This window comes from Takifugu flavidus, chromosome 11 (genome assembly GCF_003711565.1).
Source record: "Takifugu flavidus isolate HTHZ2018 chromosome 11, ASM371156v2, whole genome shotgun sequence".
Classification (NCBI taxonomy): Eukaryota; Metazoa; Chordata; class Actinopteri; order Tetraodontiformes; family Tetraodontidae; genus Takifugu; species Takifugu flavidus.
The window spans coordinates 9,674,368-9,702,068 of record NC_079530.1 but is presented as its reverse complement, the minus strand read 5'-3'; the positions used below and the strand labels follow the sequence as shown (position 1 = coordinate 9,702,068).

Sequence of the window (27,701 nt, the reverse complement as noted above, 5' to 3'; positions counted from 1 at the left end):
CATTTTTACTTAATTCCACAGCTCTGTCATTCCACTTAGTCCAACCTGCTCGGTCTTTTCGTAGGTACCCGTTCCCCACTGTTTTCAGTACCTGCAGTAAGAAGGACCTGGCCGCCAGTCTGGAGAAAGGCGTGGGCATGTGCTTGTACAACATGCCCGAGGTCAAGGTGCTCTACGGGGGCCAGAAGTGCGGCAACGGCTACGTGGAGGAGGGAGAAGAGTGTGACTGCGGGGAGCCTGAGGTGAGCTCAAGGGCAGAACTCCACATCCCAGCTTTAACTGTCCGCTCCTCTGCTCCCTGTGAGCATGGAGAAGTTTGAGAGAGAACACATTATTTGAGCCTAAAACAAAAAAAATGCATGAGGGAGAATCAATATTTTATTTTTTGGGAATCAGGACTGATATGTTAACAAAGTATGTTCTAAACTTTAGAACATACTTTGTTAACATTCAGTCCAAACCCAAAGTTAGACAAAAAGCTGCTCGAGTCCAAAACAAGCATCTGACACGAATCACACCCAGAACACGTGCTGATCAGTCAAACAGGCCGTGATGTCATGTGTTTGTTGAAGGCCACTTGGACCAGATCAAACTGTATTACAAGACTAGAAGAAAAGCCTGAAATAAGCTCTCTGTGTCCGAACCCACCCGTGTCCACACACGTGCACGCCGCTAAATGAGAATCATGTGTTTCACTCTGAGTTCAGGGCAGCTGCAGATTGGGTGATTTGATGAGTGACTGATTTGAATAATAATGTGGAATGTGTGATTTTCACATTAATGTTCATGTAACGTGTCAGTGCGGTTGTGAACAAACCAACGGTAACTTTAAATGAGGTATTGACCCACTGCCTCACCTGAAGAGAATGTAATGTTATTTCTCCTCTAAACAACAGCCAGACTATCTGAAGTGTTGAGTCTCTCTGCTGGGATCAGCTCACAAGTGAAAACACATGACTCCCACTTTGTTGTTACATGGATCGTTGTGTCAAACGCACCCCTTTGCACGAGTCCCAAATCCAGAACATATGAACAGCTCATATATCTCCACGCCTCAAGGGTTTAGGATCAACATAGAAGGACCCTCTCCCACACGCACACGGCAGGCAGGAGGTCAGCTGGCCCGCTCTTACCTGTTGCGGTGTGTTTTTCTGTTGCAGGAGTGTATGAACCCGTGTTGCAACGCCACCACCTGCACCCTCACGGGAGACGCCGTGTGCGCCCACGGACAGTGCTGCGACGACTGTAAGGTGCGTGGTTGCGTTGCGGCCCTCCCTTTGTGTTTTCCACTCATCGCGATGAACCTATATTTCCTCTGTTGCACCAAGCTGTAGCAATTATGAGCAGTTTCCAAAGTGACGTGCAGCAGTAATTGGAAACAGCTCTTTTAGTAAGTCTTGAGACTGCCTAATGTGCCTTTGGTAATAACGAAAGCCCGCCCTGTTCATTTAAACTCTACCTTAATATGCAGCTTTCAAATCTCAGTACAGATTACATAAAATTACTTCCCTCTAAGTTATTAAAATTAGCACTGACAAGTCTGTCTTTGGAGAGGGTTGGTAATAAAGCATCTCCCTCAGAAATCAGTCACTTTACATGTGTGTTAATTACGTCCTTAAAGGAGACGTCTTGCTTGCTTTGCATATACAGTGAAGTCGAGTCAGGTTTATTTAGAGCCCAAAATCACTGTTGCCTCAAAAACAAACTTGAAAATTTTAAGAATAAGGGAGAAACTTGAAGGAGAGCCACAGAAGAGGGATCCATCTCCCTGAGATGGACAGGAGGATATATACAGAGGACAACAGCATTAACATCAGTAATATATCCGTTCATCGTAATTAGAGATGTAGGAGTCGGAGTAGAATCTGTCCATGGACCGAGACCGTCCATGTCAGCGCTGCCAGATCTGAGACGTCTTTCCTGTCCTCATCTGCAGCTGAAACCGGCTGGCACCCTGTGCCGAGAGTCCGGTAACTCCTGTGACCTGCCCGAGTTCTGCACCGGCGCCAGCCCTCACTGCCCCGCCAACGTTTACCTGCACGACGGGCACGCCTGCCACAGCGTGGAAGGCTACTGCTACAACGGCATCTGCCAGACTCACGAGCAGCAGTGCATCACCCTGTGGGGGGCAGGTAAATCAGACGCTCACCAGTCACCGCTTCATTTAAAATGGAAATGAATAAAAGAAAATGAGCCTCAAAAACGCTTTTTTGTGCCTGAGTGTAGGTGCGAAACCGGCCCCTGGGATATGCTTTGAACGCGTCAACTCCGCAGGAGACCCGTATGGGAACTGTGGAAAAGACACCAAAGGCTCCTTTGCCAAATGCGACGCCAGGTAAGACGCTGCGTGGTGGCGGCGGGGGCGCGGCAAAGTTAGTGGGTAGCACGCAGCCAATTAACTTAAGTGGCATCATTAGCAACCCTCATTAGCTTGTGGAAGCTGACACGCAGCATTTCCACACAAAGACCAATGTGGGTGAGAAATGTAATCTGAGAAAGATAGCGGCTAATTACGTTCTAGAAAGTCTTCATCTCGTCTTGTTGGCTAATTGTTTTGAAGATGTTCCCCTTTGGGTGAATTGTGTAATCAAGCCTTTTGTTAACTGATGTAATTGCTTTAATAACTGGAGGACTGAAGCGACGCGGCCCTCCGCGGCCGCCTCTCATCCCTCCCTGCAGTTCCTTATCGGTGCCTCTGACTGACGGGCCTTTGTGTCCAAGCGCTGTTTCCATTGAGCGTTTTGTGTCCACTCGCAACCTTTTAATTGCGTTTGTCGCGCACAGGGACGCAAAGTGCGGTAAAATCCAGTGCCAGGGAGGCGCCAACAGGCCCGTGATTGGAACGAATGCTGTTTCTATCGAAACCAACATCCCACTACAAGAAGGAGGGCGCATTCTGTGCCGAGGAACGCACGTCTACCTGGGCGATGACATGCCTGATCCCGGACTGGTCCTGGCTGGCACCAAGTGTGGAGACGGCCTGGTGAGCGTACAGTGTAGATTCAGGTGGCATTGTGGGTTTTTTTAGCTGCAATAAAGTTTGGTTATAAGCTGTGATGACCGGGATCGACCTGGGGTCTTAATAAATGGACTCTGCTGTTATTAGCGCTGTCAATTCAATTTCAACTTTCTCGTGGGAACAATGGAGCCTCTTCAGAGGTGATGTGATATCTGATATATATTATAATTACCCATTTTGTTAAATCAGATAACAGTGCTCTGATGGCTTTTTTGAGTAAGGTTCAGACATGAGAAATTAATAGATTTCCATAAATCCACTCTGAGACAATAGAGCTTTGTAGATATAACCCTTCTGCACACGTTTCTCTTCAGTATTTATAATTCTTATTGGGATTTCTCCTGTTGCTTATTGACCCTTTTTATCTTCCAGGTGTGTCTGAACCGACAGTGCCAGAACGTCAGCGTCTTCGGCGTGCATGAATGTTCTGGCAAGTGCAATGGACGTGGGGTGAGTACAGATCCGCTGTTAATTTAACCTTTACTGTAGTTTGTAATTATGACTGCGGAAGAGCAGAATGGCTTCATTCCAATTGAGTCACTTTATGACAATCAGAATTAAGCCTGGCTGAGCCATAATTGCACACAATAGCAGAGCGGCAGCTTATTTACAGCAAAGTCTGCGAGCTGTGGCAGCTACTCAGCTACGACTGTTGCGGATGATCAGTCTTCATTGTCCCCGTGTGGTTAAATCAATTCCGTTTAGCCGCGTCGTTTGTTTACGCACATGTGGTGCAGCACGTGATCTCTACCGCGAGCGAGCGAGGCTGAAGGACAGCAGCGGCACGTCGCAGCCGTTTTCCCGGATGTTGAAGTATTAGATGTAATCAGCTTTCCCTTCGCTTTAGTTCCCAAGCAGACTCTGAAGTCACACAACAACGCTTCCTGTTGAAGCCAAAGGTCATAAACGTATCGTGAGACGTTTTAAGCTGCAGCTGATTAAATTTTTACGTCTGTCGTGTTCCGCTCTAGACAGTGGTGATTTTCTCATTATACTGAATAATGAAAATTGTTTTCTGCCAGTAAATTAACCTGAGTTATACATTTATATCTCCGTAGCCTGTAGGCACATTTAACATTTGTTACGGGTTTATTACAATTTGACCTCTTAATAACAAAATACACTGTAATGTAAACCCTGTTGTCAGCTACCTTCCTCCTAGTTTTACATAAAAAAGATGGATGATGTCATCCCATCCATCCCAGATGGATGATGTGTCCCACACGCGCACAAAACATCTGCATGTCACACCTCCTCTGGAGCCCCCGAGTGCCTCTTGACCCCATCGGTGTTATTAGGAGTGTCCACGGCGTGAAGACAGAGGAGGCACTTGGCTTCCCGTCCCGTTGAGTGTTAATCCACCGCAGCTGCAGGAGTCCCTGTACGCCTCCCTCACCTCAGTCCGGAGGCTGGGGGATCCTCCTGAATTAGAAACGTGTGCTAAAGAATTCTCCAGGACAGATAATTTGCAGGTTATGACTTTTAGCGCACATGCTTGCACGGACATTCCTGTGTTGATAGAGTGGATTATTGGGGATAAGGTGAACCAGGTGCACGTCTCTGGGACAAGATGGAACCATCGGGCCAGTAAAAGACCATGAAACTGTCTTTATGCAGGTGTGTAACAACAAGAACAACTGCCACTGCGAAGCCCACTGGGCTCCTCCGCTCTGCGAGAGGGAAGGCTTTGGAGGGAGCATCGACAGCGGGCCCATGAGACTGGCAGGTACCGGCTGGTGCAGCTGCCTCTTTTATCTGGACAGACGAACAAAGGGCAGCCACAGGGTCGCCCCTGCTACGTTTTTCTCTTGACTTATGAAGTTATTACAGCGTTATTACTACCTCCAGTACATGCAGACTGCCGCATCAAACCCTGAGCTGTCGTCTGATTTATGAGCGAGCAAAGAAATGCTCCTGAATGTTTCCTGAGCGAGCCTGGCTGAAACGCTCTCTGCATCGTGTCCTGTCACCCCTGTGTGCTGTAGATGTGCGTGCATGTGTATTAATGTGCGTCTTGTCGTATGTGGCATCAGCTGATAGCGCGGTCATCACCGTGGCGATACTGATCACACTAGCCAGCCTCCTGACGGTCACCATCGCCGTCTTTGTGAAGAGGAAGACTTTGCTGCGCCTCCTCTTCGCCAATAAGAAGAGCACGTTGGAGAAATTCAGGTGAGATTCCTCAGTTCTCTATTTATTCAGATATATTTATCAAAATTAGTAAGGTTGTTGCCAAAGAAGCTTAGCGAATCCCTGGATGTGGATATGCTCATCGAAGCAAACTGCAGTATGGATTTATCTGCTGTGCTTATAGATCTGTAGAGGCCAACAGGCCAACCAGCCCCATCAGGGTTCAGTCCACATACAGGCCCACACCACAGCGCAAGCCTCCTCCGAAACCCTCCGGAGCCAACATTTATAAGGTTTGTCCCTGCCCCGGTGTGTGTGTGTGTGTGTGTGTGTGTGTGTGTGTGTGTGTGTGTGTGTGTGTGTGTGTGTGTGTGTGTGTGTGTGTGTGCCTGCGTGCGTGCGTGCGTGCCACGTGCACCTGCTTGCGTTCACAACTGGCTGTATCTGCAGCACCAGTATGAAAAGTTGCTTCTGCTCTAGAAAAATGAGCAACATTTGAAACAGGATGTCCATTTTTATTATGATCACTTCGCAGACTCCGCTCCAAGTTCTGTGTGTGTGTGTGTGGTGTGTGTGTGTGTGTGTGTGTGTGTGTGTGTGTGTGTGTGTGTGGTGTGTGTGTGTGTGTGTGCACGTGCACGTGCAAGTGCTTGCGTTCACAACTGGCTGTATCTGCAGCACCAGTATGAAAAGTTGCTTCTGCTCTAGAAAAATGAGCAACATTTGAAACAGGATGTCCATTTTTATTACGATCACTTCGCAGACTCCGCTCCAAGTTCTGTGTGTGTGTGTGTGTGTGTGTGTGTTTGCGCGCAATGTCTGACAGCAAAATGGTTTTTGGCCTTTTTAGGTGTTATTGGTTTGCTCTGGAGCCGACAGCTAACAGCTAACAGCTGGTCTGGACATGTGCTCAGATCCTGGCTTTGTTAACATCGTGTGTAATAATTGTGTTTGCTAGCTTTATGGCCAAGTTTGACATCAGCTATATCATATTAATGAGAGCTTCATCACTCAAGTGGAAGAATCCTGCATTTCATTCCAGGAAGGCGAGAGCTCCTCCTCAGTCCTTATCCTTGCAGGTGTTTGTGAAGTTAGAAACTTTAAACATGTCCGATGCACATTAATTTATTCAAGGCATCACCTCTCATGCAGATTTGCTTGCTCTTGATGAAGTGAAGGATAAAAGATGGCCTAAATATCTACAGAGAAACCACATATATAACATACAGTATATAACTGCACAAACCTTTGAATGAGCTGCCAAGAATGGAATGAAAACAGCTGATCGTATGTGCCACAGTGGGTTAGCAGCAGCAGGTTGGGATGGGAACACGTGCATCCCTCTGCACGCTTGAACCTGATTAATGGTGCGGCCGATTATGAATAATCTTAGATTAGATTGGCAAAAGTGTGGGAATTGCTGAGGCCAGACACAAGGACGAAGCCTAAACCTCCCATTTCTGTGGGGACATTTATGCGGGTGCTGTGTGTTTGCCGCTCGCTGCATCTTTAAATTGAACGCTCTGGCATGCAAAGGTGAAACCATGCATAAAACATATCCAGGAATGCTCCTGCCGTCCCTGGTTGAATTTAGATACACGGAGAGGGTGAGTAGCGGTAAAGCGTCTTCCCCCAGGTTAATAGGAGAGGGTCTATCCAGGTTATTTTTGGGTCTGCAGTATACGTTCTGTGCAGCTGTGCAGATACCATTAACCCCGAAGACGCCAACATTTTCAGGGTTAATGTCTGTTTCCAGGGAAGTTCCCTCAACACAATGTTCATATCGTCCATCAGACTGAGTCCGACTGGCTCCTCAGATGTTTATTAATGGAATGCACATTTCTGACGTCATAAACCTTCTTCTCGTCTTCTCAGCCATCTCTGCTGAGTGCCGAGCCTCTTCTCCCCCCGCACAACTTCCACTCCCACAGCCTGCGCCGGCTGCCACTCTACCAGCCGCTGCACATCAGCGGCCCCATGCCGGCGTCGCTGAGCGTGGGCCAGCCCACCCTGCCCCCCCTCCCAGCCCACCACAGGGTCCCGCTCGCCGCCGCATCCCTCTCACCGACTCAAGTGCCGCCGTTCCTCAGTCTGCCTCGACGGCAGCCATCGTACGGCCTGGACCAGGTTTGTGTTACTGTAGTTTGTGTCTTTTGGCTTCGCCGTAAATGATTAAGCCGTTGATAAATACGGGTACGGCCTGAGAGGCGTTATTCACATCAGACCCTGAACTCTCTTACAATCAATACTGAACCTTGATGTTCATTTCTGACCAAATTATTGCATCAAAATGTATCTTTAATGGGGATTTTCCACTCGTGGAAGCTTCAGATTTTTATGCGACAGAGACGTCATTCGCTGATGGATTCAAACGTGCACATTAGCTGAAAGGCCGCCCTTTGCTTCGTGAACAGGCTGCATACTGTCCTGACCAAACAAAGACATCGGCTACTGTGAGCTCATCTGGCTGAGATGACGGAGGCAGGGCGAACGCATTCGGCATGTGTGCATGAAGTCAGGAAGGGATAATGGAATTTTTGTTCAGATTTATTAAGTGTATATCGACACAGGGGAAAGTATTTCAAACACCCCTCAAACTCAAAGCGGCTCTCTCTGTCTTGTTTTACCTTTCCCCCCTTCTCTGGGGGGGGATAAAAAGTGGTTTTAATGATGAGGTAGGACAAAAAATAAAAACAAGGAAAGAAAGAAAACATGCCTGATGTTAATGTGGCTCAAGGACATAGTAAATAATGTTGGATCCTGTTTAGAAGCTCCTCACAAAGACATTTGGGAGGTAAATGTGCTTTTTTTTTTAAAAAAAAAAAAAAAAAAGCCATCATTTGCAGAATTTAAAATATAGCTGTGACTGTATATAAACAGCCATTTTTCTCATCCTTCGGTGGATTGTGAAAGCTGCTCGCAGGGCTCGTGCATCTTTCTTAAGCCTCAAAGGACGGTGCGATCCTTCATTATGAATTAAGGCATGTGAACAGCACCAAGACTCCGGTTACAACGCGAGGATTCCTGCCAACACACCCGGGCCCGCTGCTGTGTTTGCGTCTGAATAGATGCGTCGCGTCCACGTCTTTGAAATACACTCTCGTCTTTATACTGCACATAAATTACACATGTGGGAGTTTGTCAGGGAAAAAACCACAAAAACAAAACACCAACCTGCGCTTTGTGTTGGCGGGTGGCGCGCTTTCTGGAAGTCTGTGAAGTACTCAAAGTACTCCACAACTTTCATTTAATATTCACCCCGATTTATCTAATTGGGTCTCCCGCAGTGTACATTTTATTACCCCCAAATAGGAACAGTATTCACACGGGACCCTAAATCAGATTCAGAGTTAGCACAGACCTGCTGAGGCTCACGCAGCTCATTCTGATTAAAGCGTCGTAACTTTTCAGTCTCTGTGGGGCACCTAACTGCATCTGAAGAGCTTCGGGCTTTTTTGGGTCAAAATTTTACTCTTTTGTTCAAACTTTCTTTCAGTTAATGATCTGTAATCTTGCATGAATTGCCTCTTACTGTCAGGTTTATGCAGACTTTTTTTTTTTTTTAAACAACAACTCAGCCTCTGAATTCAGCCTCGACTAACACATCAAAATTCACTTTATGTCCAAAAACATTCAGGCATAAGATGAGGATGGGAATCCTTCGCCGAAAACTTTTGATTTATTTTAGATGGAAGCAAAGGGCGTAAATCCTCAGAGCTGGAGTGAAGTCATGTTTGTCATGATAAAGTCCGGCGGGTAAAACTTTTCAACATTCTAAATGTGTACGTTCACCAATAGACTAAATGAATTGATCTTTTCAAGCACCTCCTGGATTCATCTGTGCAGGTTGTGGTGGAGACAAAACCCAATATATTCTGGTTTTGTGGTAGCAAATATTTAACACCTCTGCACCTCAACGCTGTAGATTAGTAACACATGATGGCACCTCATCCAGATGAGATTGTGTTCTCACTCAGCAGCAGCAGCATCAGGAGGGGGAGGAGATGGTCATCTTCTATCAGCAGTGGAAGTGGCTGACGAAACAGCGCCCTCTAGCGACACGCGTCTCTATGACGTGACCGCTTTTAAATATTCCTGACACATTTTAATGTGGCTGTAGTTCTGAAGGATTAGTTACAAGTACTGCGTTAACTGTGAATATTGTGAGCAAATCCCTCGGTAATCATTGATGATATGTGCTTCCTTCTTCAGGACTTTGAGAAACCCAGTCCCCCACAGAAGCCTCTCCCTGCCGACCCACTGGGGAGGAGCGCTCGCCTGGGTCGCGGTACCACCGCAGGGACCCACGTTCCTGGAAATGGGCCCCTCCCTATACCGATCCCCACTGTGCCCAGGCCTGCGCCCACCATGCCTTTACCCAGCAGGTGGGTGGCGGTAAATCTGCTTCTCAACTTCTTTTTCCTTTTTTGTGGGAAACCAACTGTGATTGATTGTATTGCTTTTAAGTAGATAAACAAGACAAGCTGAACTCAGTATGGGCGGCTTACACCTTGTCCTAACACGCTTCCTCTGATCAAACGTGCTGGAGGTCAGCCTCCAGCCGGCCCGCTTTCCCCATCTCTTAACAAGCATGTCCACACGTGTCTCCCGTGACCCGGGTTTGAACGCTCTCCATGTAAATAAACATGTGCAGCTTTCTTTTTTTTATTTTCACTTTCACCGCTGATCTACCTGATTCTGCCGGCTGGTAAACTCTCTGAAACCTCACAAATACTAAACCTGGTTGTCATAGCAACATCACATGCTATAAATCCTGACTGTATGTAAATTCACACCTTACTGGTGCCGAAGGAGAGCGTGCATATTTATTCATTCATTTGGGACGCCGCTTCTGGGCATCCGTCTAGGGTCCAAAGAGACTCGGGATGATTACACAAACTCGGTAAATACAGCCGAGGCCACGTTCGTGTTCTCGCTGTGGTCACAGGCGTTCCAGGCCACCGCCGACTGTCATTTGGCTGAGCGGCTCCCGTGCAGTTTTAGGGCGCATTTGGTGCGTGGTCTCTGTTTTAGCCCCGACCATCTGTGACCAGGCCACAAAAGAAAAACCAGCCATGCCAGAAAGAGAGGCTGATCCTGCAGCTGTCCCTGCCTGTAGAAACTAACTGCAGCTTGGAAAGGGAAATAAAGCGGGACCACATGGACACATAGTTGCTGTTATTTGACATGAATGTGATGTTTTTTGCTGCCTTTCAGACCCGTGCCTCCGTTGCCCTACAGACCACCAAAGACTCCACAGGACTGCTGAGGCCTCTGTTGAGTAACGAACCCTCCAACTGACACAAAGACACTTTTTTTGATTTGCACTCATTACTGAGATCCTCCGAGAACTTCAGGCGCTTGCAAAGCGTCACAGAGTTTTGCCTAAAAGGGGACTCACATTCCACGGCGGTGCTACACCTCTGAAAGGTGCTTTGTTACCCTCGCTCAGGTACCAATGAACTATTTATCTATTTAAATATTTAATTTCAGTTGTACCAGTTTGCAGAGAGGAGCTCCACTCAGGAGTGGGAGATTACAGAAAGGAGGAACTTTTTTTTCATTTTTTGATACTTCTTTTCAAACGAAATGCTGAAATGTTGTGTTTTTTTTATATATAACCACTGAACCCGATTAGAAAATCAAAGCAACGACATGTTGTTTTTGGACTAAATTGAAGGTAAATAGAAGTGGAGCACAGCTCAGCAAGTTGTCTGTCAGTTTGTGGAAGGTTAGGGTGGTGTTATTTGTTCACTTTCCATGTTTACATGTTTTTTTTTTACCTGATTTGTCTTTTTCATTTGTGTCACAACGGTGGTACAAAGTAGAAATTGGTAAAAGAAAAAATAACACTCTGTGGGATTTGATACGTGGTTGTACTGCAGCCATTTTTGTGGGATTACTCTGATCTGCTTATTTTACACGCCCAGGATTTCTTATTCCCTTATAAGTTCACTTTTTCAGTCCTTTTCCACTTACACTTACATACTCTGCATTGCTGATACGCTGCTCAGCGCATGTCTTGGACCCAAAAATGTTGTTTTTTTTTCAAATAAATGCTGGCGGATGACTCAGAGTCTCAACAGACTGTTTGTGTTCCAGAGAGTAACGCCAACACCATATAATTCAACATTAGTTGTGGTGCACACATAGTGTCTACCACAACTAAATGAGCATCTATGCTCATTTTGTCCTTGTGAATGAGCCAAAAAGGATGACTTCAGGACTGCGAGCTTTCCAATCTCCTCCACGATTGTACCCAACAAGATGTTTCATGCTGTCTGTGCTGTGTTGTTTCAGGCTGGTGTGTTCCTACATTTGCATTGAAACTTGGGCTCACTCGTTAGCATCAGTATTGATTGATTTCAGAGCCCAATGTTGCATTTGAGGTCAAAGAGCTGCTTTTTCACAGGTCTGTTTGAACTACAGGGCCCTGAATTGGGATTTTTTTCTTTCTTTTATCAGCGTTTACATCATCCATTTTCTGTTTGCAGCCTTCTCTCAACACAGCAGACTGATTTAAGTCCTGCAAACAGACGCTGCATTTGAATGTTGCTTTTTTCTTGTTTTGAAAAAATGCTTCGACGGCAACTGCTGGAAACTATTTGTCAGTGCTGTGTCAGTCAGTTGTTAAATGTTTACTGTTTGTTATGTGTAAATCATTAATGTATTTTTTCTCATTATGGAAACATGTCTAAAAGTGTAAATAGTGTATGTCAGTTAACATTTTTTATTTCATTTCATTTTATTTGGAAAAGTATAGTAATACTAGAACAGCTTTGAGCCTGTGCCCCATTTTAGAGTGATGAAAAAAATTTGGAAGGTTTTCACCTCCAACCCAAGACAGGTGGCTGGATGGTGATATTTAAAGAGATGAAATAAATGGATCATTTCAACAGGTTTAAAAGTGTATTTATTTATTTTATTTTAAATGCAGCAGGTCATCTTCCAAAACCAGCAAACATAAAAAAGGACAATTATATGCATCCCAAAAATAATGATTAAAATGTGTTTCGATGTGATTACACCTGCTCTCTGAGAGGGTGTCTGTGAACACATTACAGAGGTCTTTAAGCAATAAAGCCAGGTGAAAATTGCCTGTAAATTATTTTTAGATGTCCTACTGAAACAGCACTGTTAAAAAAGTAAGTATCATTAAAGTGTTGATTGGTTCTTCTTTTCCTTCTAACAAGCAGCGAATGAAGTTATTTACGTTCCCTGGCTTCACGTCGCCGCCTGCTGGGGGATTCTAGTAATCACATCGCTTAAGTGTTTGAGTTGATCTTTCACTCAGTCCACACTGACATTTAACTTATATCTACTTTAGATTAATTAGGGCGAGGGAGTAAAAACATGAACAAAAACGGGTCTTGCAACATTGCATTCCAGATAAAGAACAACTAAATCGGTGAACTTAAGCTGAATTTAATATTGATTCTGTTCACTCGACCGTCTCTGCTTGGTGCCCATTGAATTTTTATGTGCTGTGCATCTCACATTAAGACTTTAGCGGCCTTTCAACAGTGCGCAGCCATTGTTTGGCTGAGATAGCCGAGGTAATCCAATTATGACCAGTCAAAGTAAACAGTTGCTTAATAAATTAAAATTGTGTCCAGCTTTTGTGTGCCAGCCAGTTCTCCTTGTGAACAGCAGACCTCTCAGTGCCTCCACTCTGTGTATGCGTGCGCGCGCGCGCGTGCTTGTGGGCGGGCATATGTGTGTGTGTCATCTGTTGACGAATTGTATGGGATTAGTGACCACATGACAGCACTGGGCTGACTGCCTGCAGTCAGCCTTTCATCTGGCTCCACTTGCAGAGGTCTGTGTGGCGTCCAACAGTTTACTGAGAGCTGCAGATTCTCAAACGTAACATCTTTGGATCTATAAATGGTCTAATCCAGACGGACTTGGAGCTGGCTCACGATGGCACAGGACTTAACAAGCGTAACAGGATTGGACTGTTTTGAGGAGAGCACATCCTGCTGTGAGGATGCAGATGCTCTGAGTCAAGGAGACAAAGAATACGATGACATTTTAGAGCTTAATCAGTTTGATGGGCTGCCATATTCCTCCAGGTTTTACAAGTTGCTGGGAGAAAGGAAAGAGCTGCCAGTGTGGAAAGCAAAGTGCGAATTTATGGACGCTTTGGCGAAAGAACCATTTGTCAGTGTAACTGGCTCTGCTAAAACTGGGAGGAGCTCTCAAGTGAGTAAATGTTGCACTTAATTCTGTCATGCAAAAGTCCAGTCAGGGCCAACTCAGAGGTTCTCCTGCGTGTGTGTTGAAACAGATCCCCCAGTGGTGTGCTGAGTTCTGCCTGTCAGCCCACTACCAGCACGGTATGGTGGTCTGTACCCAGATTCACGCGCAGCAGGCAATAGACCTCGCCTTGAGAGTGGCCGATGAGATGGACGTCAACATCGGCCATGAAGTGGGGTACAGCATCCCTCTGGAAACGTGTTGCACAAGTGAAACTATCCTCAGGTAGACAGAAAACGCTTCCAAGTTCCAAAAATCCCTCCTGTCCGAGCCATTTGCCCCGGCAACAATCGCCCTGCCTTCCCCCTCTTTGAATAGAAAGAGGAACAAAGGGCTGGAGGGGGCTCTTTTCAGGGGCTCTTTTCAGGGGCTCCACCGCAGCTGCCCGGCTCTCTGTCTGCACATATGTCACACTCACTCATGTGGAGCCCTCATAAGTCAGCTGTGGGACAAAGGCCCTCGGCACATTTAGGGGAGGGGGAGCTGGGGCTGCAAATAGGAAATCGTGCTCCCAAGACTAAAAGTGAAAGTGAATTATGTTAATAGCAGCAAAGCTGATGTGCAGACAGAGCTTTTTCATTAAGTGTGCATGTTGAGTACATTTCCTCACCATTTCTACCTTTAGCATCATCATGCCTCATTTACAGGTATTGCACAGATGATATGCTTCTGAGGGAGATGATGTCGGACCCTTTGCTCGAGGGCTACGGTGTGATAGTTGTGGATCAGGCCCACCAGAGGACAGTAGCCACTGATGTTCTGCTGGGCCTGCTGAAGGACATAACCCTGCAGCGGCCGGAGCTCCGTGTGGTTCTCCTCGCGGCTGTGGGACCCGAACCCAAACAACTGGCGCACTTCCCTGGCTTGGCAGAGAGTCTCATCCGACTGGAGAGCACGGCGGGGGCAGAGGTGGTCCACAGCAGCACGGGGGACAGCTACTTCTGCTCTGCTCTGCGCCTGGTGCTGGAGATCCACCGCTCCAAAGGGGAAGGCGATGTTGTCGTGTTTCTAGTGACCTCGCAGGTACAAACACTTGCAGCAGTGATGGAACGAGACCTTTGGGAACAGGCCTTCCACTGAACTTGTTTATTCTGTATCAGGAGATAGATCTGGCCCGAGACATCTTGCAGCATGAAGGGAACAGTTTACACCCTGATCTTGGGAAACTCCTACCTGTTGCTGTGCACCCCGGCCGGCCTGGGGCCCTTACAGTCCTGGAGGAGGAAGAATCAAGCCCGCCACGTAGGGTTTTTCTCACATCCAGCCCTAATGAGGACTTCTTCTGGGCTGTTAGCTCCATCGGCTTTGTCATTGATGTCGGGCTTGAGAAGAGAAAGGTAAACGGATGGAACCAGGAGATTCTAAACTCAAGCACCATGCTTGTGGATGGACGGAGTTTCTCACCGCTAGAAGCTGCCAAATCTTATGCACTTAACCTCTCAAGAGAGCAGCGTTGTGGAAAAACGATGGGGTTTTAATTACCTTAAGTAATCCAATTTCCCGTTTTAGGTTTACAACCCCAGGATCAGGACAAATTCAGTCATAATTCAGCCAATCAGTGGAGGTCAAGCTGCAAGTCGCAGACAGCTGACGGGCCCAGCGGGTGAGGATCTTCGTGATCTTTGTTTGGTTTTTCTGCTACTGTCTCACCTAAAATGTGTCCGTGTGCTGCAGGAAAGTGTTTTTGTCTGTACCCAGAGGACAGACAGCTTCCCACAGAGGCACAGTCGTATATTCTGGAGTCAGCCATCACTCCCACTGTGCTCTTCCTGAAGAGACTGGAAATAGCCGGACTTCACCACTGTGACTTCATCGACCGGCCAGGTGGGGCTTACACGAAGTGACAGGACGAACACGTGGACGACGGGTTTTTGCCTGCTCGTAATGAATTTTACATGTCTGAATTGCATTTTCTGTTTCGTGGGACTGTTCCCCTCCCACAGACGGGCTCTATTTTTGGGCAGTGAGCCGTGCGTCCCCTCTTCTGACAGCTCCCGTTCTTGTATTCTTTTTACGGCTGACCTGATTCCTTCTGTTTCCCCCAAATTTATTCACCTCTTCAAACAGAAACTCCTCCTCAGTCCCCCATTAGTCGAGTACAGTATAAAAACGTTGTTGTGTTTGCGAGCAGAGTCGGTTCCCCGCGATGTTCAACAAAAACCTGCTGAAGTGCAGGCAGATGTTAGAGGGAATTCTAAAATCCTAATCTGCTGGATTTTTATTGGGCGATGCCTCAATGCAGATGGATTCTCCCACTGGGTCACTATTTAGGATTAGAAAGCATGAACTGGAAAATAATCTCTAAATATTTTAGTAAGTGTGTTTATATGCAGTTAATGAACTTAATTCCACTTAAAATCTGCTCCTACTGTACTCAGACCCTGAAAGCCTCATGCAGGCCCTGGAGGAGCTGGACTACTTGGCAGCTCTAGATAACGATGGAAACCTCTCCGAGATGGGCATCATCATGTCTGAGTTGCCCTTGGAGCCCCAGATGGCGAAGACCGTGCTGGCCTCCTGCGAGTTTGACTGTGTCAGCGAGGTGGTCATCATTGCTGCCATGTTAGCAGGTCTCCCCCCGGTCGCCCAGTCCAGAATATATACGGGAACTGTTTCCAGCATCGCATTGATTTGTGGATTTTTCTAGCACCCAGCTGCATCTCGGTTCCTCCAGTGCAGCAGAAACCTGCGCTGACCCAGTGCCACATGAAGTTCCGACACCCAGAAGGAGACCACTTCACCCTCATCAACATCTACAAGGCCTTCAAACAATGCCAGCAGAATCCACGTGAGTGTGCTGGAACGGCACGAGCATTTGCATGGTTCATACTCATATTCTGTGATTCTTTTTTTTAAAAGGATTCTTTTAATGCACATCTTTTGTTGCGGCTTCTTTCCCTGGTTAGATTGTAATGTGGAGAAGTGGTGTCAGGATCTCTGCCTGGATCACGCTGCTCTGCTAACTGCTGACACTCTTCACTCCGAGCTCATTAACATTCTAAAAAGGATTGAGTTGCCCATCTCAGTGCCTGCCTTTGGGTCCCGGAACAACACCCTGAACATAAAAAGAGCCCTGCTAGCAGGTTTCTTCATGCAGGTCAGATTAATATCTCTGGACAACACAATTTTCCTTTATTCCTTTTTTTTATAAATGAGCATTGAAGTCCAGTATTCCTGGTTTTGTAGAAAAGGAGTGAGACTTTTGGAGCAGATGTCTATTCTATTCCTCACAGTTTAGTTGCATCCTCATCTTGATTTTAATGAATGGCTAGCCTGATGATTCCCCTGTTTCCATGCCTGCGGGCTGTGGCTCAGGTGGCCCGAGATGTGGACGGTTCAGGGAACTACTTCATTCTTACCAACAAACATGTGGCTCAGATCCACCGTCTGTCCTTCTATGGAGCCAAGAGCACCAAACTAGGCCTTCCGGAATGGGTGCTTTTCCATGAGCATTCCTTCTCAGAGGACAACTGCCTCCGCACTGTTACCCAAATCACACCAGAGGAGTAAGTATGCGTGATTAGATCATTTGTTGCTTTGAAAGGATCTCTGAGACCACCCTCAAATCTTGAAGATTAAATGCCATCAGACATTCCTTTTCCATTTTACACCAATCCTACAGCCCCAGTTCAGCAGTTCACTGGGACTGGTCGTGAGCGGCGGTATCATAATCCTGTTCACAAGTATCAGCTGGTTAGAGGGGGATTATGGATCGTACAGATCCCTGTGAATGTGGAGAGGCAGCTTAATGGAAGAAGACAAAGCTCTGCAGTTTTTGTCACGCTCTCTTAGCCTCGGCAGCCTAAAAATGTCCAGCTCTATTTCTTGCCCCTCAGATATTATGAGATCCTTAAGTACGTGTAAGAACTCTAATTCTTGTCTTTTGATAGTTTTATGGAGGAAAAAGAAATCCTTGCACCAGTTTCACGTTTGCCCTTTCGTGTTAGGTTCCTTCACGTGGCACCACAGTATTTCTTCTACAACCTGCCTGCGAGTGAGAGCAAGGACATCCTCCAGAGCATGTTAAACGAGGGATCCTCACACCCCCAGCTGGAGCAACAGGAGCACCTGGAGGACAACAGCAACGAGCGCTGCATTGTACAGTGACTCACTGTGCAGCGCTGAGGAAGTAACCAGCAGGACTTACTGCACTCTCACACTTCTCAGTACCGGTTTTGTCTTTTCCAGGTACATTTTAGCCATCAGCAGTCTATTAACTATACACACAAACATTGTCAGCCCAGAGGATCTGCAATTTGCTGTTTTTCTGTTTCCCTACACAGTTATTCTTTCATCTCCTATAGATTTTATCACAGTAATAATCCACACAAAAATAGATACAATGTATTTGAAAACAATGGATTTAAAAGTGCTTATAAAATCTGGAGAAGTGCTTGAAAGTTTGAATCTGTTTTGCTGCCTAATTTAAAGAGAAATGTACATTATTGCGATTGACAGATTAATATGAACAAATATATTTTATTTGACACAGCAAACCACTGTGATATAAATGCATATGTATGCAATCAGCAGTCAAATGTTGTCCTCTTCAGGGTTGCTTATCTATTGTACACTGATCTGGAAATCAAATAATACATTAAATTATTTGGGGGGGAAATGTATAATTACAGATTTGGTTTTCACATTTATTAAATGGTTTATCCACGTCCGTATGTTTTCAAACCATCGATGCCATCTTTCTTAAGCTGTGTGCTTTCATGTGTAGAAAAAAGTAGGCATTATCACACACACTCGCTCGCACGCACGCACTCAGGGGCACCGCAGGAAACACATACATGTTTTGTTCCTAATAAACGAAGTAAGATTTTGTATTTACTATTTCCTTCCAAGTTCAAACTGCATGTTTCTGAGGCTTTAACTCCCTGAATCCTGACCCAGTCTTGATGCAGCCGTGACTACGTGTCTTCCCTTCCTGCTTCCAGTGTCAGCTGCTCCAGGAGCTCAAGGTAGAGTTTGACACGGCTGAGCAAAGGTGAATTTTTCTCAGCCCGCAGCACTTTGGAGTACACATTCTTATAGGTTTTCAGCAACTCGTCCTCTTTGTTGCTGTAATAGACAAATGATTTTTGCAATTAAGTTTGTCTTACATGTATATTTCTTTCCAGAAGGCTTTTTGTTTTTTCCCTACCTTGGTTTCCGTTTCATGGTTGTCATTAGTTTAATCAGCTGCAGCAGCAGAAAGGAGAAACTTGGCTCAAACACTCCTATTAACTTCATCACTTCCTGGAGATTCAGTCCAGAAGAGGCGCCAGCGGTGACGTCACCAGATTCTGCTGATTCACTGGGGTCCGATTCGCTAATCTATATATAAGAGTGAACTGGTCACGACAATAGCTGAGCCCAACCGCGCTGCAGCCCAGAAATGTTAAATATATCTTTACCTGCTCCTCCAGCAGCTCGTTATAAATGAGCTGGAAAGCATGTCGAGTTTCGGTCATACTCTCCATCGCGCCCGTTAGGCTCTTCATTTTAGCCGTGCTGCTGCTCTGACCTTTCGAAACATAATGCCTAGCATCACTGTTGGGCGCTTTGAGCTGACAAGCTTAAGTTTTCCAAATCCTGCTGACATCACATCACTGGCTGTGAGGGAGTGCTCACCTGCCATAGTAAACTCAGTAAAGGCCACCTTCTCTAGGAGGGTGCGGAGCAGCTCACAGGGGGCGTCTTTGAGGCTGAGAAACAGAGAGACAGCCTTGCTGTAGTGCAGCTCTGCCAGACTTCGATGCTGCTTCCTCAGGTGTTCGTTGCCCACCTGTTACACACAGACACCCCATCACTCAAGACTCACAGCTTGACTGTCATGCAGATCAAAAGGTCGAAACTTAATGTTGAGCCGATGATCAAGAGGTGTACATGCTAATGTTCATTCTAGCAGGCTCATACCCACCTGGTTGCGATAGCAGCTGTGGTACATAGAAGCCAAGCGGTGGTGGATGGTGGCTGCTCTGTACTGATAGAGTGGCTGACGAGCCGATTCAGTCTGTAGGTCGCAGTATTTTAGAGACTTTATCATGGCCTCTGTGACCTCACGTTCGATCTGCAAAAACAGACAGAAACAGCTAGTTGCAATCCTCAACACCAGAATACCATGAGTTGAATCCAACTGTGTTGAAAGGAACCTGCTCCTGGGCTTTCCTGGAGAGGGGAGCATAATCCTGCAGAAGAGTAGCCAGGGTGAAGTACGTAGTGGACAATTCCCAGTTTACACTGTCCCACACAGCTGGGTGACTCTCTCGGCCTTCAAGCAGCCTCATAGCCCGCAAGTAATATTCTATGGCCTAGGGTGAGTAAAATTGAAGAGTTGGAACAAGACGGACTTTAAAATAAGCTGATCAAACATATGTAGAGCTTGACATGGCACCTTGTTGTAATAAAGGGCTTCTTCAGGTGAAAACTCCCCTCTGTTCTGCTCGGCAGAAATGCCACAGTGTGCCTGAGCACAGATTCTCATTAACCTGCCAGTATTGCACAGTAGCAAGGCTGTGTTGGTGCTGTCGCCGATGGCTTCAAAATCCTTCATGCCTTTCTCAAAGATGGCAAAACTCTTTTTCCACAATTCTTGCTCTCCTGGAGACACCGCTGACATCGCTAAAAGAACATAAGGAGGATGTGTTGGGGGCACAAGATTACACAAGCAAGTTCAATTTAATGTAGAAGCAGAACAGTGGAATATCTCGATTAAATTGATCATTACATCTCCAAAATACCTTCTTTCTCAGTCTGCATCGCTGCAGCCTGGTTCATGTAGTACACCCCCATCTCGTTGCGGATGTTTCCCAGTCTTTTGAGCACCTGAGCCAGCTGATCTGAGGCATGGTCTTTCAGGGCGTCAGAGGTGAGCAGATCGTAAGACGCCTCGTAGCACTTTAAGCTCACAAAAAGCTGGTACTCTGGGTCTGTGGCTAGGTCTGTTGCCATGACAAAGGCTAGAAAGAAGTGATTAACAAACATATTGGCAACATTTTAACTTGAGAAAACTGGGGCTTTGGTAAGTTTTAGTCAGTAAGCCAAATACTGACCCTGACAACTGCTCTCTCTGTGTAGGCTGTGTAGGATCTCTTGATCCTCTTTAGTCTGGTAGCTGTATTCCTCCAGGTAAGCAGCTCTATTGTTGGCATTCTGGGCCAACATCAGCTGAATGTCGCCACATAGGGACAGACACTGACAGTGAAACTGCAGCACCTGTGGGTGCAGTGTACTGCTCACAGAACAATAAGCATCTGAGGCAACAGCAGGAAACAGTACAATTATTATTTTCATTTGACATAGTTATAAATGAGAAAACATAGTCCAATACGTAGCAGTAATGACAAGTGTGGACCTTACCATAACATTGTAGAGATAGTTTGATGTAACGCAAAGCACGGCCGTATTTCAACAAGTTAGTAGCTGCGTCGGACAGGACATAATACGCCTTGGAGGCTTTGAGGAAAAGCTGCAGTTTCAAGCGATGCTGCCATGAGCCGGAGATCATCCCTGAACGCATTCTTTGCTTCTGGCCCTCCTGCAATGGACCCACTGGTAATGTGGGTTGCAAAACATGACCAGAACATGACACACAGAAAAGCAAAGAATTGTTTTCTTAAAAGAATATATCTCGGTCATTCTGCAACAGGAAGGGAAATGCGTACGTGACAGTGACAAAGATCCCTTCTTCTGGAAGTCAGTTATCCCTGAAATTACACTGACCTCTTTCAAGAAGAGAAGAGATGCTTGATTCGGCAGCACAAGCTCCCACTGCATCATATTTGAGAGGAATGGGTGTGTTAGGATCTGCTGCTGGCAGATCACTCTCCTTGATGGAGCCATCCACTGCCTTTAGCCCCTGTGGAACGCATGTTACAGTGATAAGTAACGCAGTCGAGACATTTTCATGCAAATGGGTAGTAGTAGATGGGAGGCGCTTGCCTTTAGCACGTAGCTCAGGACGTGTCTGCATTTCTCCTCCTTGTCTTGAGAAACAGGAAGAGAGCAACTGGGCTGCAGGGATGAGAAACGGGGGGGTGGAGTTTAGGTTTGACTACTTGTGTCACCTACTCGATGATGCAGATAAAATGACTTAAGCAAAAAAAGGACTCACTCTGATCTGGTGAGTGGATTTGTATTTCTCTGGGACTGACAGCTCTCCAACAGAGCGAATGACAGCTACAGCTTTTCTGTCATCCTGTTTGCTGTGGGATCCATTCTCGTCACTGCCATCACTCAGGTCGTCGTCCTCCTCCTCCCTGTCATCATCGCTGTAGCTATCCTCCGAGCCACCAGCCCGAAGCGACTCTTCCACGTCTTCCTGTGAAGGCTCGTCGAGCTGAAACAGCTCTGACAGCATGTAGTGGGCTGAGGCGATGATCTGAACAGGTGTGAGTGGGTGGAGATCAGCTCCAGAGGCAGTTAAATCTATATTTTGACCTTTTCGCACAAAGATCTGCTCACCTGCGGATGCCTTTCCTGATCCAGAAGTCTGGTACAGTTTAGGAGCAGAGTTCTGATTGTGCCATAATGTTTTCTGCTTTGTCTTGCCTTGAGCATCAAGTTGCAGGCAACTCTGCATTAAAAATGGAAGTTAAACATGCTAATCAATAAAAAACTAATCTCCACATAGTTCCCCAGATTTCTTCTTACATACAGTACTTACTTGTATAACAGCACAGCCACAGGAAGAGTGAAGGGATTCTGACATTTGTCTTCTTCAGCCTCCTCACACAGAGTGGTCAGGTCATAAAGCTTCACAATATCACTCCCACTAGCTGTAGATTTACACAATGACATGTGAAATATCCATGAAAATATCCAAGACCTCCCCAGACCACATTACTGCCCCTGACAAGCATTAAATTCCCACCTTTAAAAAGCCAGTAGGTGTGACCTTCTTTGGTGCAGTTTGACTTGAGGAAAGAGAGGATGTTCTGGGCGATGTCTTTAACCACTCTGGTGGAAAAGGTCGAATTCTCCAGGTGTGGGATATCCTCCGTTTTTATCATTTCATATTTCTGCAAATAAAAAAGATTAAAGACATCAAAACAAACAAAAGATTTTTAAATTCAACTCTGAGATCTTGATGGGTTCTATTATATGACAGGTGGTTGCAGGTCATTGTCCTTAGAAAACGTTAAGACTTCAATTTACCATTTCATAATATTCATCAACACCCAAAGAACATTTAACTTACCTGAACAATACCATTGACATGAAAACACATGACAAGCTCAGGGACATTACACATCAGATTGTCAAGCCAGTAGTCAATTCCCGTCAGAATGTTAATGGGTTTATTGTTGTCTCTGAAAAAGACAGCAAGGAAGATGGATATTAGATTCAGCACAGGAATAAATTCACAAGACACATTTAGCTATACTACAGGACCACATAAATTTAATCTAGGGACAAACTTTTCTTCATTCCAACCTGAGTCTTAAACTGACAGCAGGATAGCGCCCGCCTCCAAAAATAGGCATGTTTGACCCAACCAGCATGTGGATATCTTCAAATGTCCACATGATGTTCCGCACAAAGTCGTTTCTTAATCCCTGTTGAACAAATCAAATTAGTGTCATTAGGTTTATCCTAGTGCATCAGAGAACACGGGGTTAAATGTTATTACCTGACTATTCTCTCCTTCATTGAAGATAATAGGGAGATTTTGCTCTTTAGGTGAGAACCAAACTTGGTCCAGAGCAAATTCGCTGTCCACATCCAGGTTTTCCTGTACATTTGTGGTACCACAGAATGTTGTAAATGTCTGTACATATAGAACTCCTCCTAATCCACTCAAAATGAACCACAGTGTTTTAGTGAATCTGATTACACCTATGCTGGATAGCCAAAATGCTGTACCTGCTTAGGGACATCAGACTGTTCTGCACCAGTCTGAGTGCTGGTTATGGTGGTGGGCCAAGAGGAGCTGAAATCCTCGTCCAAGTTATTGTCTTCTCCTTCACTGAATGTGTCTGATACAGGCTCTGCTGCCCCATCACCATTGATACTGGAATATACAAGGCAATTGTTGCAAGACTATGTGAATGCAGCTTAATAAGAAATGTACCTTTAAAGTTGCAGTAAAGATTATCTTTCTGCATCAGTTTAGAAATGCCAATACTACCCACCTATAGTATAGGAACTTAGAGAGAATTGCTTTCTGATACCAGCGTTCTTTACTCTTCTTTTTTCTTTGCCACTTTTGGTCTATTAGCCGCTGATAAAACTCTTTCAGCCATGTCCAATCTCCAGTCTGAAATACACACAGCAGTAGTAGCTTAGAACCTAGTCAAAGTAATAAGATAAAAATAAAGCCATGAAAAATGTTATAATACAGGTCAAATGAAGGACTTGAATATTAAAAATGCCACCTGAGAAGAGCTCATGAAAAGCTCTTGGATGTCCAGCTCATCCAAAAGCAATGTTCTCCCGACCCGATGAACAGCCATACTGACATGGGATTTACTATAGGGAATTTTCAAAAGCTTCTTGATGTTCTGAATTTGGAGAAAAAAAACCCACCATTAAAGACTTATTCTTACAGTACATATTATGTTAAACGTTATACAAACCTCAGAATCTGAAACCACGTCCACATCATCCCCGACACAATCAATGAAGTCATACGCCATTCCAAAGCTGTCAAATATAAGCAAACCATTCAGTACAAACAAAAGAGAAGTTAATATGAAGTATGATATAGTAGTGCAAATTTCAAGAGGTTGTACCTAGAAAAGGGCTTGCTCTTGCTGCTGGATCCTAATATGGTGGTGCCAGCACTGCCCAGTTGCGGGCTTTCTCTCAGCCAGTTGGCAGGAGGCAGCTTCAGGTCAGTCTTCTCTTGCAGAAGGGCATAGCTTGTGGGAGGTGGAGCAGCAGAGTACTTGACCACGGCGCAGCTTTTTATTTCACTCTCACCCTGGCATGTTTGAGCATCCTTAGAAATAATAAAATCACCTTACATAAGGCTTAGACTCAAACCAGGTTTGACCCTGATGGGTGTTCTATTAAAAACAGGAAGAAATTAAACTTTTGAAAATAATTAGTTGTTGATGCATAGACTATATTCATTTAAATTTATTGTGTTGTGGCTAGAGACAAACATTTATATTGTAGGCCAGAACCACGGTTTTGAGGTAAACCTATAGTCTATAACTGTAAAGGTTTATTATTATCAACGGTACTGGAGCAAACTAACATGATCGTAGTTGTCCGTCATGAATGGTAAGATTGTGACTTACGTGTCTGCTGTCCTCTCCTGAGCAGGCAGAACCACTAATGTCTTCCTTGCTATTATCCGTGTGGATTTCAGACTCTCTGTCGCCAGCTGCTTCGATCATATTGTCAGAACTCGTCTGTTTACTACAGAAAATCACTGGTGATACGTCACTAACTTGGAAATTCAGCCATGGTTTTGAAAACTGGAGGACAACATATAACTAGAAGTATAAGCTAATGTAAACAAACTTGGCCATTGCTCTAATTTGCTAGCTTGTCAGGCAAACCACAGACAAGAGTTAACAAACAGAAATATGGAACCGATGTAACGAAGTTGCTAAATTAAATGTCAGACATGCTTACAAAGCAGTCGTAGCTGTTCAAAAGTTAGATTAAGTTTAACAAACGAACCAGGAGCTTGTACCTTCCCCAACAATAGTCAATCTATTGACAGAACACGTTATCGCGTGCACAATAATGAGGAAAACAATTGCTTCCGGCTTGACAGTAAAATACACGTAAATATGTCATATTTTTTGTTTCAACAGTCGAATTTGTGTAAATTATTTGTTTATAGTATATATATAATATATATATATAACATACGTTTAAATAATGCATTGTTTTTGTGAATTCTACTCAATTTTTTTATTTAAAAAGAAACTTGACCCGGAAGTAGTTAGAAAGGTAAGCTTTCTAGAACGGTAGAGTAAGTTCGAGAGTGTTCTGCGCTCTTTCGTCATGTTAGTATATAGATAAAAGAACGTTCTCCGAAATCTACAAATGCTGCGTGGAAAGATAAACTAAGGAAAATATATACATTTGCATTGTTTTTGTTTTTGTTTTTTTAAGAATCATATGTTGGCTAAAATAAGAAGAAATTCTTACCTGTCTTTTAGCGGTATTTACTAATAAGAGCATTTGAAATCTATATTTTCATACCTGAAAATCCATTTTCCCCCTCGTGAGTCAGGTTGCAACATCATCACGTCGGGAGTCGAACTTCAAGAATTTCTCTAAATCTAGAAAGTAAATTATTTCAACGGTATGCTTTTTATTCTTTTGTTTTCTCTTTTCTTCAGCATACAGCCATAGTCTGAGGAACTTGCATTCAAAGCACAAAGAAATAGGCTTGTCATCTGTTGTATCTATCTATCTATCTATCTATCTATCTATCTATCTATCTATCTATCTATCTATCTATCTATCTATCTATCTATCTATATATATATATATATATATAATATATATATATATATATATATATAATATATATATATAGATATATAGCAGTAGATGATATACCATCTTCCTTGTGGGACCTCCTTGTCTTTACAAGAATCCATAGAAGCTCCTGTCTCATACCTACTGTTTGAAAGACATTTCTGTCTCCAGTCATCTATTTTTAGATAGAGATTTATAGGCAATTAAATACAAAGATAACTAAATCTACATTTATCATGGTGCCACTAAATTTAGAAACTCCGAGGAAATTTACTTGAGCTTGCAAGGTCTAATTGTAGTTTTTACTAAAGTCAGTAGATGGCAGAAGAGCTACATGAGTCGATTGATAAATGGTCACTTGACAGTCGAGGTGTTGCATTATGTTGTACAAATTGTAACTGGGCTCAATATCTGCAACTCACAAAATGTATGTTATCTTTTACAAACAAAAATATCCACCACAACTCATTTAGAATGCACTGAAAATAAAAGGGACAAATTCCCAGACTATAGAATATCACGTTTTGTCGACAAATTGGCATTAAACTGGAGCATGCAGAATAAATTGAGCTTGATTTGAGTTAATGCATGTGTTTGTGTCACCTCTGGGGATTAAGGGGAGGAGGAGGGATCTGTTTGTGTGTGAGTGTGTGTGTGTGTGTGTGTGTAGCGCCCACAGATGAGGAAAGCGTGGGAGTGAATAACAGCGAACAGTGCTCTGAGAAAAGCACTTAAGAGAGGAGTGTCCCCAACCACTCTCTCCAAGCTCCTGATGTTTTCTCACGAGTGCCTTCTGACCAGCTGCTTTCGTTCTAGAAGTTGCCATCAGGGAGGTTTTTTTCCCTTCTCACAAACCTTTCAGCTGCAGCAATTAGCCGATCTTCATACAGCACCAGCCTTTGAGGAGTTTGTTTCACTTCTCAACATTCATCTGTTTGGTTTTGTTCAGCAGGACCCGAGTCACACCCTCCCCTTTGTGAGTTCACGTCGGGATTATCTTGCACATTGTTGCCTGCAGGTGCATGACTGACAGGGTGAGGGGTTTCATCATGACCACTCCTATGATCACACGATCCTGGACCAATAAACATTGGGAAATCTTAATATGAACACCTATAAAAGGTGCTGCAGTCATGCAGATGAGCGTTAGGAGGGTTTGCCAGTGAAAAACACCTCTGATTGTGTTTGACAGTTGCTTCTATTTGGGCCTCACTTTTTGTTTGCCACTTCTGTCCCTGGGGATGCTGCAGACTACACTTCATTTGGACTTGCCATAACTTGAAGAACTCCTCCGCACCAACCTTTAATCACAAACCCTCATTATCGCTGTCAGATTCATGGTGGGATTTTTAATCCCACACATGGGAGCAGAAGCTCTTCAGAGACTCTGCAGCAGCAGCATGTCAATCATTTAGCACGATACCATACGTCCTATTAGATGGGATATGTGTTTTCACAGAGAAGTGGAAACACCGTGTATATAAATACAGTTACGGAATATCAAACCTTCTCTCAAGGACAAAAGACACATCTCAGTAAACAAGCATTCAACCACCAAAGCCGTGCACTTCATGAATATTAAATGAGACACTTTCAATCCCAGCTCTTTGGTGCTGGGAGGCCCCAGTCTGCATTCTTACTGTTTGCTGTGATTTATTCACAGGTGCATGCGTCTCTTTGATATGTTGAGTTGAGAGGTTTTTGCACCTGTTTGAGGAGAAAAAAGTGCTTTGAAAACTAGAGATGGATTTGCCAGACAGCCAGAGTGATGGCAAACAGAAGGAAGATTTATGTTATGCTGATGTACAGTGTGTGTGTGTGTGTGTCAGTTTGTGTTTCTTTTCCAAACAGGCCACTC

General features: G+C 44.7%; 3 protein-coding genes across 4 annotated transcripts in view; 2 read left to right on the top strand and 1 right to left on the bottom strand.

Annotated features, from left to right (window-relative positions):
* Positions 1 to 12,056, top strand: part of adam12b (ADAM metallopeptidase domain 12b) — a 46,697-nt gene extending 34,641 nt beyond the window's left edge. The window contains exons 12-23 of one of the 2 annotated variants that reach the window (XM_057047036.1): positions 65 to 242; positions 1,161 to 1,250; positions 1,937 to 2,132; positions 2,227 to 2,335; positions 2,785 to 2,983; positions 3,392 to 3,469; positions 4,637 to 4,745; positions 5,005 to 5,191; positions 5,334 to 5,442; positions 7,025 to 7,276; positions 9,362 to 9,534; positions 10,367 to 12,056. In XM_057047036.1, coding sequence (XP_056903016.1) covers positions 65 to 242; positions 1,161 to 1,250; positions 1,937 to 2,132; positions 2,227 to 2,335; positions 2,785 to 2,983; positions 3,392 to 3,469; positions 4,637 to 4,745; positions 5,005 to 5,191; positions 5,334 to 5,442; positions 7,025 to 7,276; positions 9,362 to 9,534; positions 10,367 to 10,418 — 1,732 coding nt within the window. In that variant the 3' untranslated portion in view covers positions 10,419 to 12,056. The remainder of the gene's footprint in view (positions 1 to 64; positions 243 to 1,160; positions 1,251 to 1,936; positions 2,133 to 2,226; positions 2,336 to 2,784; positions 2,984 to 3,391; positions 3,470 to 4,636; positions 4,746 to 5,004; positions 5,192 to 5,333; positions 5,443 to 7,024; positions 7,277 to 9,361; positions 9,535 to 10,366) is intronic. The other variant, XM_057047037.1, reaches the window with a different exon arrangement.
* A 129-nt stretch (positions 12,057 to 12,185) lies between these two features.
* dhx32b (DEAH (Asp-Glu-Ala-His) box polypeptide 32b) lies at positions 12,186 to 18,091 on the top strand. Its single transcript, XM_057047038.1, has 11 exons — positions 12,186 to 13,354; positions 13,440 to 13,633; positions 14,056 to 14,431; positions 14,509 to 14,745; positions 14,918 to 15,011; positions 15,083 to 15,232; positions 15,787 to 15,978; positions 16,056 to 16,196; positions 16,315 to 16,505; positions 16,724 to 16,914; positions 17,356 to 18,091. Exons 1-11 carry the CDS (start codon positions 13,073 to 13,075, stop codon positions 17,513 to 17,515), a joined length of 2,208 nt encoding a protein of 735 aa, XP_056903018.1. The 5' UTR covers positions 12,186 to 13,072; the 3' UTR covers positions 17,516 to 18,091.
* On the bottom strand, positions 18,041 to 25,082 carry edrf1 (erythroid differentiation regulatory factor 1). The gene is made up of 25 exons (XM_057047035.1): positions 24,643 to 25,082; positions 24,130 to 24,338; positions 23,974 to 24,040; positions 23,773 to 23,898; positions 23,530 to 23,654; positions 23,261 to 23,408; positions 23,028 to 23,129; positions 22,832 to 22,953; positions 22,596 to 22,707; positions 22,269 to 22,416; positions 22,062 to 22,173; positions 21,860 to 21,971; positions 21,510 to 21,776; positions 21,338 to 21,409; positions 21,119 to 21,254; positions 20,756 to 20,947; positions 20,449 to 20,649; positions 20,137 to 20,355; positions 19,791 to 20,017; positions 19,549 to 19,707; positions 19,317 to 19,466; positions 19,028 to 19,181; positions 18,811 to 18,920; positions 18,558 to 18,730; positions 18,041 to 18,475 (listed from the first exon to the last, which is right to left on the bottom strand). The coding sequence occupies exons 1-25, from the start codon at positions 24,739 to 24,741 to the stop codon at positions 18,325 to 18,327; spliced, it is 3,693 nt and encodes a 1,230-aa protein (XP_056903015.1). The 5' UTR covers positions 24,742 to 25,082; the 3' UTR covers positions 18,041 to 18,324.
* Positions 25,083 to 27,701: the final 2,619 nt, after the last annotated feature.